At 42.1% G+C, this 14,926-nt stretch overlaps 1 protein-coding gene across 3 annotated transcripts in view; it reads right to left on the reverse strand.

Annotated features, from left to right (window-relative positions):
• LOC145411688 (uncharacterized) overlaps positions 1–14,926 on the reverse strand; it is a 171,749-nt gene that overhangs the window by 84,977 nt on the left and 71,846 nt on the right. For all 3 annotated transcript variants that reach the window (XM_080281698.1, XM_080281697.1, XM_080281699.1), the window contains exons 12-15: positions 13,391–13,489; positions 11,708–11,806; positions 7,066–7,164; positions 6,289–6,387 (exon numbers count right to left, since the gene is read on the reverse strand). In XM_080281698.1, coding sequence (XP_080137824.1) covers positions 6,289–6,387; positions 7,066–7,164; positions 11,708–11,806; positions 13,391–13,489 — 396 coding nt within the window. The remainder of the gene's footprint in view (positions 1–6,288; positions 6,388–7,065; positions 7,165–11,707; positions 11,807–13,390; positions 13,490–14,926) is intronic.

The following is a 14,926-nucleotide window of genomic DNA, read 5'->3' on the forward strand; positions in this document are numbered from 1 at the left end:
TCCACCCCATCCCTCCATTTCATCCTTGGCCTCCCCCTCCCTCTTCCCCCCACCACCTCACTCACATACACTCTCTTCGTCAGTCATACACTCTCTTTGTCATTCTTTCACCCTCCATCCTCTCCACATGGCCAAACCACCTCAGTGTGTTCCTCATAACGCTTCCTATCACATCCACATCCACACCACAACGCTCCTTTATATCCTCATTCGTCAACCTCTCTCCATGTGACTTCACAGGCTCCTCTTAAATAACTTACTCAAATTATTTCACCTAAAAAAAAGTAGTGATAGGAGGGCTTCAAATGGGAAAAATGGGTAAAAGTCCTGAGGTGGCAGCACCAATAAACCCATTATACATGTATTTAAACGTCATGAAAATAACGTTTTCATGAATAACGGCATTTTTCTGGCACCAATTTGATATTATTGGCAATATCCCGCCACTCAGAACTCTCAAGAACAATCTCTTGAGAGTTATTGATTTAGTGTGTGGATGGACAAGGGGTCCTCCAACACATAAGGCAACATGGTGGTGGGATGAGGGTATAAAAGCTTCAGTTAAGGAGAAAAGAAGACTTTTCTTGGCATGCAATAAGGGATGGTAACAGAGAGGAATACTTGGCAGACAAGTATAGAGCTAAGGTTTTACAGGAAAAAATCTGAGTCTCGGAGACTTTTAATAGATAACGTAAATAGTGCTAAGGGGAAGAGAATGGTATTTAACCTCTGACCGCTGGCTGACTTGTATAACCGTCAAGATTTTGGGCACCGAGCAACGCTAATTGACATATATAGCCGCCAGCATTTTCCCGCTGCCCTTTGAACTTTAACTTATCCTTACTCATCGACAGGACCACCTACAGATGTGGGGATAATTTCATTTGAAAGAGGAAGAGTTGGTGAGTCTTACGTATCTTTAACTTTTTATGTAACTGTTATAGTTTGGCAGATACTAGGGTTTGATTTTTTTTTTTTTTCCATCATGGATATCCTCCATAGGGAGGAGCGTGCGTTCGTTTCGTTTCATTTTTAAAGGCTCCAACATGCTTGCATGCGTCGGCCTTGGTCACCTAATGGTGGCTCTCCATGCTGCATGATCCATTGCAGCCTCCCTGTTCAGTCCCTTAACCCTGATGTCACACTTAATGACCTCGTCCTATGTCTTTCTCGGTCTACCCTTCATAACCCCACCCCCAATATTAACACTTCTCACCTTCCTCACCCAATTATCATCCCCCATCCTCTCCACATGTCCAAACCACCTCAATCTACCTCTCCTCATCAAAACACCAATACACTCCAGTCCCAACCTACCTCTCAACTCTTCCAACATGAACCCAGTCCCCCCAGACCTTGGACGCAGGGACGCACTACACATCCACCTAATCATTGTCATTTCTGTACGTCTGAGCCGGCGAATATCTTCCTCCTTCACTGCCCAGGTCTCACTACCATACAGCATTACACTCCTAACACATGCTGCATACAAAGACCCCTTAGCACGTAGGGAGAGCCCTCTCAATGTCAGGAGAGGCAAGAGCTCCCTGAACTTCTTCCAACCACTTCTCACCCTAGCCACAGAGCTAGCTCCAGCCCCACCTCCAGCACACAACATGTCTCCCAAATAACAAAACTCTCCCACACACTCAAGAGATTCACCAGCAAGTTCAATTCTTTCTCGTCTGACAATCTCCACCTGCTCTCCCCGACACGCTGTACACATAAAATCAACATTATCTTGCAGTCTACCTCTGATACCACTACATCTCTTATGCACCCATTTATCACAAACTGCACAAGATGGAATTACTTCCCACGCCCTTGTGGCAAACTGCACATGGCCACTCTCCCTCGTCTTTGACAGTACCGCCACCAACCCTAAATATCATCACTTTTGTTTTATCTGCATTTACCCTTAACCCGTGCCGTCCCAGCGACGTGAATTAACGCGGCAACATTGCAAGGTCCCTAATTTGCACAATTTTCAATTTTCGCGAGTGATTTTTGGCACGTATACACTGTGCACCTTCCTCTATTCCTCTACAAGATGCCAAGCAGGAACAATGCCTTACACCGCATAACCTCCCCCCCCCCTGCACGCCATTGTCTCGACAATTCACCTGTTACCAGTGACCTGGCCAATAAAGACATTCAGGGCCAGAGTGATTCCCCAATCGATGACAATGTGGAGGACAAAGTTTAGAGGAAGAAACAATCAGAAATGATGATCAGGTAATGTGGGGAAAAAAAGGTCATGAATGGTGATGAGTTAGTGAGTGAAACAATGCTTATAATGCCTATATTACTGTTTGAAAACCAATATACTCTTGTACTACATATAAATTCGTACCAGGTAAATAAATAAATACTGTTTATGACTGGATAAAATAGTTACCCTCCCACAGAACTTGTTTTCTTTGGTGCCAGCCTGTTAGAAAACCCAGTCAGGTAAGGAAGTACTCGCACCTAAATCCGGTATTTTAAACCTCAGGTGAGCGATTTCTCTATGAATTTTCGATGTTTCTCACCAAAAGCGGATGTTTGAGCCAAAAAAAAAAAAAGTCCAAAAACGTTGGGATGGGGCGGGTTAAGCTCTGGTGCCTCATACCATCTCTCCATTTCCTAAACCTTTCCTCCACCTCCCTTGCATTCTCTGCAATCAACACCAAATCATCAGCATAGAACAACTCCCACGGGAGTCCGTTTCTAAAGTCACGTGAAAGGGCTTCAAGTACCCCCGGCATGTAGGAGTTAAGGTGGCAGATCAGATGGTTAAGGAAAACAGGGATATCATAGGTGAGCCTGTGTGAAGAAAGATGAAGGAAAGGTAATAGTGGTGGACATTGTGGATATTAAATATGTTTGGAGAGAGCATTTTAACTGGTTGCCAAATGAGGAGTTTGTCAGGAACATGGAAGATTTGGATCCAGTGTTTGTCTCTTGACCTTTGATTGATGCTGCTACTGCGATCAGGGCAATAGTCAGGATACAGGTGCGTAAGGCAGCAGGTATGTCTGGGTTGACTGTTGAGATGCTGAAGGCCTCAGGAGATACAGAGTGGCTTTATTTACTGATTTGATAAATTAATTTATATATGAGTGGGTTGTCTCAGATGACTGAATGAAGAGTGTGATTGTAAATGTGTATAAAGGGAAGAGTGATGCCTTGGAAAGACAAAATTATAGAGGCATAAAACTTTTGGACGAGATAATGAAATTACTGTCATGGAGAGAGTCATAGAAGGTATGATACCTGAAAGAGTGAATACTGAGGAGATGCAGTTTGGGTTTATGCCAGGCAGAGAGACTATTGATGCCCTATTCACTGTCTGAAAGCTTCGGAAAAAATACATAGAAGAGAAAAGGGTGCTGTGCTTTGTTTTTGTTGATTTGGAGATGGCCTCAGACAGAGTCCCTAGGGAGGTTGTGAAGTGGGCAGTGAGAGAGCTTAGGATATATATATTTTTTTAATTATGCAAGGAAGAAGGAACCAAAGGCCAGGAGCCTGCAAACCATTCCTTTCAATAAGAAAACAAAAACAATACAATAGAGAGCCAAATTCAAGATCTGTTCATTTCGAGATGCCTGGATATACTGCATCTGAAAGACTGGGGATCATAGAAAGTAGGAAATACAGACAGAGGGAGCTGTTTCCAGAGTTGACTGTTGCATAAATAAGGGACTGGGAGTAACTGTTAACTCTTGCATTAGAGAGTTGGAAAGAAAAGGGATGAAAATTTGTTGCTAAACAGGTTCTATGCACCCATTGTGGTGCATGCTGGTTGGCGTTGTTATGGGCATGCTGAATGGAGATTTGAATGATGAGGTTTCTGCAAATGTTAGCATGCATCAGGTATTAGTCTTAAGCCACTTATTGTTTGTCATGATGCTTGAATCTCTTACACATGACTTCAGAAATGGACTCCCTTGGGAGATGTTGTATGCTGATGATATTGTGTTGATTGCAGAGAATGAAAGAGAGATGGTGGAAAGATTCAGGAAATGTAGAATCAGAATGGGACTCAATGGTTTGAGATTTAATGCATATCAAACAAAAGTGATGATATCAAGGCCTGGTGATGGTACTGTGAAAGCAGAGGGAGTGTAGCCATGTACAGTTTGCCACAAGGGCATGGGAAGTAACTCCATCTTGTGCAGTGTTTGTGATAAGTGGGTGCATAAGAGATATAGTTGTATTAGAAATAGAGTGCAAAATGGTGCTGATTTCCTGTGTCCATCATGTCAGAGAGATCGTGTAGAGATTGTCAGATGTGACAAGACTGACCTTGCTGGAGAATCTCTCGAGTATGTGGAAGAGGTTTGTTATCTGAGGGATGTATTATGTGCTAGAGGTGGGGTTGGAGCTAGTTCTGTGGCTAAAGTAAGGATTGGTTGGAGGAAATGTAGGAATCTGTTGCCTCTCCTAGCATTGAGAGGGCTCTCTGCCATGCTAAGAGATCTCTCTATGTAGCATGTGTTAGGAGTGTAATTCTGTATGGTAGTGGGACCTGAGCAGTAAAGGAAGAGGATATTCTTATGCTCGGACGTACAAAAATGATAATGATCAGAATGATGTGTGGTGCATCCTTGCCTGTGGGACCTGGGGGGCTAGGATTGTGACTGAAGAGCTTATTGGTATTGGTTTTGTGATGAGGAGGGGTAGATTGGGATGGTTTGGGCATGTTGAGAGGATGGAGGATGACAGTTGGATGCAGAAGATTAGAAGTATGAATGTTGGGGTTGGGAAAGGCAGACAGAAAAAGACTTGAGATAAAGTCAAAAATTGTGACTTCAGGGACAAGGGAATGAATAGGGAGGCTGGCAGAGATTGAGCAGCATGAAGAGCTACCATTAGTTGACCAAGGCCGATGAATGCAAGGATGTTGGCTTCAAACAGGGACGTGTCATGTCTCCATGATTGTTCAATCTGTACATGGATGGGGTAATAAAAGAGGTACAAGGTAGGGCAGTGGATGTTGGAGTGGCCCTGGTGAGAGAGGGTAGTGTTTGGATCTCCCTGTACTGTTGTTTGCAGATGATACTGTATTGTTGAGTGAAGACGAAGGGGAGCTGCAAGGCTTGATGGATGAGTTTGGGAGAGTGTGTAAGAAACGGAATCTAAAGGTGAATGTAGGGAAGAATAAAGTGGTCTTTGAGAGGGGTGAAGTCAGTGAATGTACAGTGATGTTGGATGGTGAGGAAATGGAAAATGTGAGTACGTTTAAGTACTTGGGTAGTGTGATGAGTAAGGATGGAAATTTGAAGGGTGAAGTGCTTGAAAGAGTACAACAGGGAAGAAAGGTTGCTGGTTCTTTGAAAGCAGTAATAAGAAACAGGGAAATGAACATGGAAGTGAAAAAGTTACTACATGACAGTCTTGTGATGCCAACTCTAACATATGGAAGTGAAGGTTGGACGTTGTTGGAAGGACACAAGTTAAGAGTGAGAGCATGGAAATGAGTTATTTAAGAGGAGCCTGTGGAGTCACATGGAGAGACAGGCTGACAAATAAGGGTATAAAGGAGTGTTGTGGTGTGGATGTGGATGTGATAGGAAGCGTTAGGAGGAACACACTGAGGTGGTTTGGCCATTTGGAGAGGATGGAGGGTGAGAGACTGATGAGGAGAGTGTATGTGAGTGAGGTGGAGGGGGGGAAGAGAGAGGGGGAGGCCGAGGATGAGATGGAGGGATGGAGTGGAGAGGTATATGAGAGAGGGGGATGTGAGTTGTGAGTAGGGCAGTGAAATGGCGGGGGACAGGGCAGCGTGGAGGTGATTTGTTTGTGGCCACCCCGTACGGGATTGAGGCATCTGGCAATAGATAGATAGATAGAAAACAATACAGGTTCCATCAAGCCTTAGCAATTGGACTTTAACTTTAATGTGACAAAAACCAAAATTACAAGTAACAAAACATCCAGGTAAAAATTTAATCCAATGTTCAGTTCCTAGACCAGTGGAAAGACCTTCTTTCAGTGTCTTCCTTACTCTGGTCTCCTTGTCACCTTGAAATGAAAACAGGAAACTGGGTCATAAATTAATGGTTGGGTGTCATATCCTGGGGGAATGTTTGGATGCTCTCCTTCTCTGTCACACAAAAACTCAGTCTCAAGAGACAAAGGTAAGCCTTACCCTAAAACAAAAAAAAGAGGTCAAACTTGTATAGCAACTGAAATGCAGTTGGTGGCAAGCAAACCACATAATGTTGGTAGTAATGAACAATGATAAATTGATCAGAGAGATTATTACAAGTAGCTGTGTGAGAATTACATAAGCTGTTAACTTACCTTGTTTATCAGCTGTATCCACATAGGCATCTGCATCAAGAAGCATTTTCACTACTATCTTATGACCTTTCCTGGATGAGCGGCTGAGTGCTGTCTTGCCTGGTAAAAGAACAGAGGAATATGGTAGGGCAGTGTTCAATATATTAAAAGTGTAACCCAGGCTCCTCGTGAGATTTTTCTTGTACCATATTTAAAGAATATGCAGACACTTATTTTCAGATCAGCTTCAGCCATAGGATGGATTTTGAAAGTAACAGAAAAATGTATAAGTATTTTGGGATGAAAGAAAATGTGATACGAGTGACATGTGAAATGACCAAATGGATAACAAGAAATACAGTGAGACGGTATGGATATACAGTACACATAGACTGCACATGGAGAGCGCGTCAGAGTCGTCCTTTGAAAGTGAGTGTGAGGGTAATGTTGGAGGAGACAGACCATATATGGTATGAAAGAAAAAGTGGAACAGTACATTGGTGAGAAAGAAGGAAAAAGGAAGGGGGTATTTCTGTGTGGTAGGGAGGGAGGGAAGATCAATAAATACCCTGGAGGTGATTTGTCATGGCATTCCTGTTAAGGGGTTCCTATGAGGAGGCAAGGTAACATAAATGATGGTTATGATCACAAACTTATGACTTATCTTTTGCTGAGGGAAACCACATGAAGTCAGAGAGTTGAAGTAAAATCAGAGAGAATGAGAATTAATTGTGACCCTCATTATATATATTATGGTTCTTAGTAAAATGTTCTCACCCACCAAGTTGTTTAGCGTACCTTTGTTATCTGAGATGTTAACATCTGCACCCTGACTTATTAGCATCTGGACGATGTCATGGTGGCCTGCATTTGCTGCTACCATCAGTGCTGTTTTGCCTGAAAGAAAAATGGATACATTACTTATGGGGAGTTAACTGTACTTACTGCTACTTGAAAAAATTATTTAATTGCAATGTAAAACCCATTTCTCTAATTCAGAGTAAAAAATATATATATATATATATATATATATATATATATATATATACATATATATATATACAGTACTCGTCAGAAGTATTCAGCGTTGTCCGCCGGGCGCGCAATACTTATGGCCCAAAAAGAATCACCCATTTTTTGGGGTAAGAACTGAGCCACAAGTTTGAGCTCCGAGCATGACGTCACGGTAGCCTGAGGCCTTCCGACACGCTGGTTGGTTCCCGCCTCAGTCGCCCACGGGCTGCCTGAGAGAGAGGAACTCCGCCGAGTGTCCCTCTCAAATTGCGCCATTTTTTACCGAGTGTCCCGCAGTGTTTTGACCTTTAAAACTTTGTTATGGCACCTACCCGTGAACTATCGAGTGAAATCATATCCCAGATCATTGCTCTAAAGGAGGCAGGCCACCAGACAAAGGAAATTAGTGAATTGGTTGGTGTGGCACGATCGATAGTGCGTCGTTGGTGTGCGCGGTTTCAGGAGGAAAACAGTGGTGAAGTTCCCACAAAGAAACCGAGGTCTGGTAGGCCTAGGAAAACTTCCCCAAGGTCTGTTAATGTTTTAAAACGTGCAGTGGAGTTTAATCCTCGTGTGAGTGCAAGGAAAATTAAGGAGAGCAACCCAGAAGTGTTTGGTGAGGTGTCAGTGAGAACAGTGTCTCGTAGGGTGCATGAGCTTGGTTACACAAGTCACAGGCCTGTGAAAAAGCCTCTTCTCTCTAGCAGCCAGAGAATTCGTAGGCTTGCCTTTGCTAATAAATATCTAAACTGGGGTGAGGAGCATTGGTTGTCAGTGTTGTGGTCTGATGAGGCAACGTTTAGTGTTACCTGTAACAGAGGAGCACGCAAAGGTAGTGACCCACTTGACCCACGGTATGTAGAAAGCACAGTTAAACATCCTGATTCACTCATGGTATGGGGTTGTTTCTCAGGGAAGGGTTTGGGGAAGCTTGTTGTACTTCCCAAAAACCTCAGAGTGAATCAGGATGTTTACCTGGAGCTTCTGTGTGATCATTTACCAGACTCCTTCGAGCTAACAGGTGCACGAGTGTTTCAGCAGGACGGTGCACCTGCTCACAAGGCCAAATCGGTCACCAATTGGCTTCGTGACTGTGAGGTATCATTCATGACAGACTGGCCAGGAAATAGCCCAGACCTCAACCCGATTGAAAACCTCTGGTACCTCGTAAAGAAGAGTCTCCAAGGGAAGGACGTGAGCTCTCTGCCTAAGCTGGAAGCTGCCATTCGTGACTCCTGGGACAAAATACCGCTCCAGCACCTCAGGAGCCTCGCCCTTTCACTTCCAAGACGTCTCAGGTCCGTGAAGAAATGTAAAGGCTACCCTACGAAGCACTAAAGGTAAATAAAATACATTATTTATATGTTTTTTCAATGTTAAAAGGTTTGTTTCTCAGGAGAGACGCAGGGCGCTCCATACTTCTGACGAGCACTGTATATATATATATATATATATATATATATATATACTTATTATATGTACTGTGCACATCACAAAGAAAAAGCAAAAAAAACTGCAAATTGTTGTTTTTATATTTTTTAATGTTCTAATAGTAGGAAAACAACACCTTTCTGCAAACATCCACATTAGTTTTCCTTTGTACTGAACAACACCCTGTTTGGTCTTTCAGTCACACAGTATTTTCGATGAGTCCCTCTTCATTCTTGCAGTGTATCTTGGAAATATAACATTTTTTTAATCTTGTGAAATCCCTATTTTTGTAACAATTCACAATTGCTTCACAGTGTATATGTTCCAGACTTTATTAAAACTATCAGACACATAGCTAAGTGCAAAATATACATAAACATGTACAGGTACTCCTCAGCTAATGTAATTAATTGGTTCCTGAAGCTCTTATGTAAGTCAAATTTTTATATAAGTCTGTACTTACTCTTGAAGTTGTGTACTATCTTTAACCAGCTCTCAATACCCACTCAGTAATAATTATTTTTGTGTGGTAAATATAAACTCAAAGACTGTACTTTATTTAGGCATGAAAGTAAAAAAGAAAACATGTATGTAGTGTGGCAGAACTGGCAGCCAACAACTCTCACGCTGTCTGCCACCCTCGCTGACACCATCTGTGCATTGGTGCATCACCATGATAACATGCCTCTCTCCTCTCTCTTGATGATGTCCACTTTTGTTTCCATCAGTATAGTGTGTCATTTTTTTGCTGCTGCTCTCACCACCATCACTACTTTTCTGTTTCTGAGACATGCTGAGGGTCAAAATAACAAACAACACAACCATGTATCTCCTGCTATTATGATAACCACATGTGTACTGGCAAAACAACGAGAGGTGGGAAGCACACAGACACCACCTGGTGCCTGACTAACGAAATAGGACTTGGCATGCATATTAAATAGGTAGAATATGTACTTTTATATTTTTGTCTTTGTAACTACTTTATACAAATCCACATTTTGTATATAAAACTTACATAAGTAGAGGAGTACCTGTACATTTCATTTTTTAAGTCATTTGAAGACATTGTGTGGGATGGTCAAAATGCTTTGCACACCTAATAATGGATACTTGTTCTGGAGGCACACTTTGTGTTTACAGTTCTTCAATCAGTTACTGTACTGGCATGTACCATTGTGCCAGGTTTATCAGAGTAAGAGCACCTTGTACCTGAAGCTCTTGCCTCCCTATTTGAAGAAAGGGTGTTTGCTAGGTATTAACACCTGTAGAACATTTTCTTCACTGTCATTGTTGCTTCTTTTGCTGCTGTTCAATCCAGCCTTCAGAATGAGGCTGCCTGTTAATTTGTGTTAGGGAACCTCATATTATCTCCAGCTGGACACTATCATCTGTGCTTATTTACTTGTGTTACTGCCACCTTTAGTTACAACTCTTAAATCCAATGCAGTAGTGCTGCCTGGCGGAGTGATGACCCAACACTCCTGTTCATGCCAGCATGGTGATCCCACACTGTCCAGGTTGTTGTATATGCTGCCTGCAAAGTACCACTATACTCCACCAGATTTTCATCCTTTTGCAATGTTTAGTATTTCACATTACAGAGTAGCAGAAAAAGGTGATACTATGGCTTTGCAGTCTTTTCAGAGCACCTTTGTGATTAGCATCATATGACATTACATAAATGACCCCATGCTTTCTTTTAAGCCATGGCATCCAGTTGTCATGTATACTGTAGATGACTGGAGACATCCAGGTAGCATGTATACATGATCTAGTGTTTCATGGCATTGTTTGAATATTTCGAGGGTAATTACCACCACAGGCAAACACTGGTAACCCTCCTGTACACATCTAAGTCATGCTCCAGTTATCTGCTGACCTCCGTCATGGATAGACCTACGCAAAAATTTTCTCTGTGTCCGGTGAGACGTCAGCCAGCCTGCCTCAAGGTCGTTGACATAGTGACTGCACTCCCCTGCTCACCCCACTGCACACTCACACCACACTTCTCAAAGCCTACACAGAAATGGTGTTTGTGGTTGATTGTGATACAATATTCTAAAAGTGCTTTTATATCATGGAAGGCTAGTATAAGCCTTACTTGTGCAACACATACAGACACAGCCACAAAAAACACGAAAAGTTACCCCACCTCCAAAAGCTCTCTCTTTGACTCTACACACTACCTGGACAATCTGAGGCCATCAGCTTGAAGTCGAATGATTGTTGAGTATTATGAAACTTAGTTTTTTATTTACGGCTAAGAATTAGCTGAAATATTATGGCTAAAAAACAATGATTTTCCAGAAATCCCTGGCTGGGGGATGGGTGGGTGGAAATAAATGCTGGATGCCATGGGTTAAGGAATCCCCTTACTGGGGTTGGCTGTGGTACAGCTGATGTTTTCTGTGGACTGGAAACTAGGCCGTGTGCCAAAACCAGTCAATTACTTCCCAACAGTTGCTGGAATTTGTTTGGGAAAAAACTGAGATATGCAACAGTATTTGCAACACTGTGAGAGTCTTAGCTTGGACTTCATAGTAATATATACAGTCACCCAAAAGAAAGATCGCAGTGATTGTACTTGTGGGTGAATGTTCCCTACCTAAGTGTAATAATTGTTCTGCTAGTTTCCATGCTTGTAGCCACATATCACTCTCACTAGAATATGGGGCTAGAGAGACTAGCCCCATGTAATATCAAAATGTAATATCAACACAGGAATAATGTTAGGCCAGCTATGGATAGGTGAATGTGATACATTAGTCATATCAGCACCTGAGTGTGATACTATCATATCAGATAGTATTATTCAGATCAAGAGAGCACCCTAGTAATAAGAGGTTAATGAAGGCCGTATCCAACCCCTCCTGTTGGAAAGGTCTGTCCTAAGCTGAAGAAATTACCTAGAGATGGAAAGAATATGCTATAAGTAATGTCTTCAGGATGAAGGAGTTAAATACTATCTGTTTGACTTCGTACTTTGACTCACCGTTATTATCTCTGGTGTCCAGGTGTGTGACATGAGGAAGGAGTGCTGTCACCACTTCAGTTTGGCCATGTCTGGAGGCTGCCATCAGTATGGTCTCACCTGTTGAGAGATCACACCATTTACACGGTGCATAATTCACAAACACACATTTCAAACAAAAGCATTCAGAGATTATGTACATAATGTCACACAATGCACTGATTACTGTTTTAGCTTGAGCAGCAATTGGTAATACAGTATACTTGTCTTTCTTTGCTCCTCCTGTTTTAGCTTGAGCAGCATTTGGTAATATACTTGTCTTTCTTTGCTCCTCCTGTTTTAGCTTGACAGCATTTGGTAATATACTTGTTTTTCTTTGCTCCTCTTGTTTTAGCTTGACAGCATTTGGTAATATACTGTACTTGTCTTTCTTTGCTCCTCCTGTTTTAGCTAAAGCAACATTAGGTAACATACTTGAGTCCTCCTCCTCCTCCTCTGTCGTCGTCATCGTCATCGTCATTATTATTATCATCATCATTCATCATCATCATCCATCATCATTCATCATCATCATCATTCTTCATTCATCATCATCATCATCATTCTTCGTTCATCATCATCATCGTCATCATCATCATCATCGTCGTCATCATCATCATCATCATCGTCGTCATCATCATCATCATCATTCATCATCATCATCATTCATCATCATCATTATTCTTCATTCATCATCATCATCATTCTTCATTCATCATCATCATCATTCTTCATTCATCATCATCGTCATCATCATTCTTCATTCGTCATCATCATCATCATTCTTCATTCGTCATCATCATCATCATCATCATCATCATTCTTCATTCGTCATCATCATCATCATTCATCATCATCATTCTTCATTCATTTTCATCATCATCATTCATCATCATTATCATTCATCATCATCATCATTGTCATCATCAATGTCATCATCATAATCACCATCATTGCTGTAATCATCATTATTAATCATCATCATCATCATCAGTTATCATCATCATCAATCATTATCATCTCTGATACCTTGCTCCCTCCTGGGATCCACTCCACCACAATAGGGGATAGCTGACAGAACTGCCTCTAGGATGCTATCCTCACATACCTCTCCCACTCTCTCAGTTTAAGCTGAATACAACATCTCAAGGACCATGCTACCTCTGAATCAACAGCCTCACTCACAAGAGATGTCATAATTTTACTTACCATGCTTCCTTTATCTGTGCAACAAAATAATACATTACCCAAGGGACTGCTGTATACTATCTATCTATCTAAGTTTTTAGCCAGATGCCAAAATCCCATGAGAGGTGGCCCTTTGTCTTTTGAGTTAGTTGTTTTACAGGGAGGGGCATTAACCCTTCACCAACCCACTTGTTGACACGTAGGGAACACGTGTCAGTTGGTTAAGAGCTTGACCACCCAGTGTTGTAAATGGTTTTCTGGCATACAGGAAACTATTAGGCTTGTCACTCAATGTAAAGCCACCTGAAAAGGAAAGAATAGTAAAAAATGACTAGAAAGATGGGAGAGGCAGGTAGGAGGACAGACACAGAAAAAGGATGATAAAGGTTAGGGAAGAAGTAGGCAGTGCTACATCAGGTGAGTGGATGATGGTCACCACCACGTATCACTGCCAGCAATATTATCTGAAATCCTTACCATCATGTTCAACAGCATTAATGTCTGCCCCAGCTTTAAGGAAGAGCTTGACCATGTCAGGGTGACCCTCCTGAGCAGCAGACATCAAAGGAGTCCATCCTGGAAAAAGAGAAGCATGATGTAATATTAATACATATTCTGATTTGAAGATCCCTAACCCCTTTCATTTAAGTTGCTGGCCAAGTGAAGTCAGACTGGAGGGTTGATTTAACTGCTGTACGATAGTAACCAAGGTGACTCTTTCCAGTTGGATAACTAACCAACTGACTGACTGGTTATCTGTCTATATATCTATCTGCCTATCCACCTATCTATCTATCTGTCACCAGACATCTTAATCCTATACAGTAGGTCAGTACTTCTCCACCTGGGTTGCATGCACCTCTTGGGGGTGTGGGACATCATTCTTGGGTTGTGAAACATGCCAGGCAGTTCAGTTACTAAGTTGCTAAATTTAAATTCCTAGTCAATGAATGTGTTTTCATGGCTGGATGTATTTTAAGTCTTATTAAACCACTGTGTCCTTTTGGTTGGTGTGTGTCAGAATGGATATGAAGCATTTAGTATTAAAGGTCAAAGATGCCAATTTGTGAAACTTGTCATGGTCAGTACTGAATAGGCAGAGCCTTTCTCCAATGACCAGTATAAGCAACCATCCAGCAATTTATATTAAATATATTACATTACACTAAATTAAATTACATTGCACTGAACTGAATTAAATGAGATTCGTTCATTATAAATTATGTAATTCCCATCTGAAAATTATTATACAGTACTTTGTATTCTCTCTACATACATATCATGTAGTTTTGTTTCATTTTGTTTATAAATGCTCCAGCATGCTTGCATGATCAGCCTTGGTCACCTACTGGCAGCTTTCCATGCTGATCGATCTCTGGCAGACTCCCTATTCAGTCCTTTATCCTTGAGGTCACACTCTACAACCTCGTCCCAAGCCTCTTTCAGCCTGTCTTTCACAACTCTACCCCTGACATTCACACTTCTCACTTTCTGTACCTAGTTGTCATCCCCTGACCTATCCACATGCCCAAACCATCTCAATCTACACCTCCTCATTGCAACACCAATACATTCCAATCCATCTATCTATCTATTGCCAGACGCCTCAATCCCGTTTGGGGTGGCCACAAACAAATCGCCTCCAAGTCGCCCTGTCCCCCGCCATTTCACTGCCCTACTCGCAACTCACACCCCCCTCTCTCATATACCTCTCCACCCCATCTCTCCATCTCATCCTCGGCCTCCCCCTCCCTCTTCCCCCCTCCACCTCACTCACATACACTCTCTTCGTCAGTCTTTCACCCTCCATCCTCTCCACATGGCCAAACCACCTCAGTGCGTTCCTCATAACGCTTCCTATCACATCCACATCCACACCACAACGCTCCTTTATATCCTCATTCGTCAGCCTGTCTCTCCACGTGACTCCACAGGCCCCTCTTAAATAACTCATTTCCACTGCTCTCACTCTTGACTTGTGTCCTTCCAACAATGTCCATCCTTCCTCTTAAG

This window comes from Coenobita brevimanus, chromosome 90 (assembly GCF_032717465.1).
Source record: "Coenobita brevimanus isolate Jiangsu-jjx chromosome 90, ASM3271746v2, whole genome shotgun sequence".
In the NCBI taxonomy this organism is placed as follows: Eukaryota; Metazoa; Arthropoda; class Malacostraca; order Decapoda; family Coenobitidae; genus Coenobita; species Coenobita brevimanus.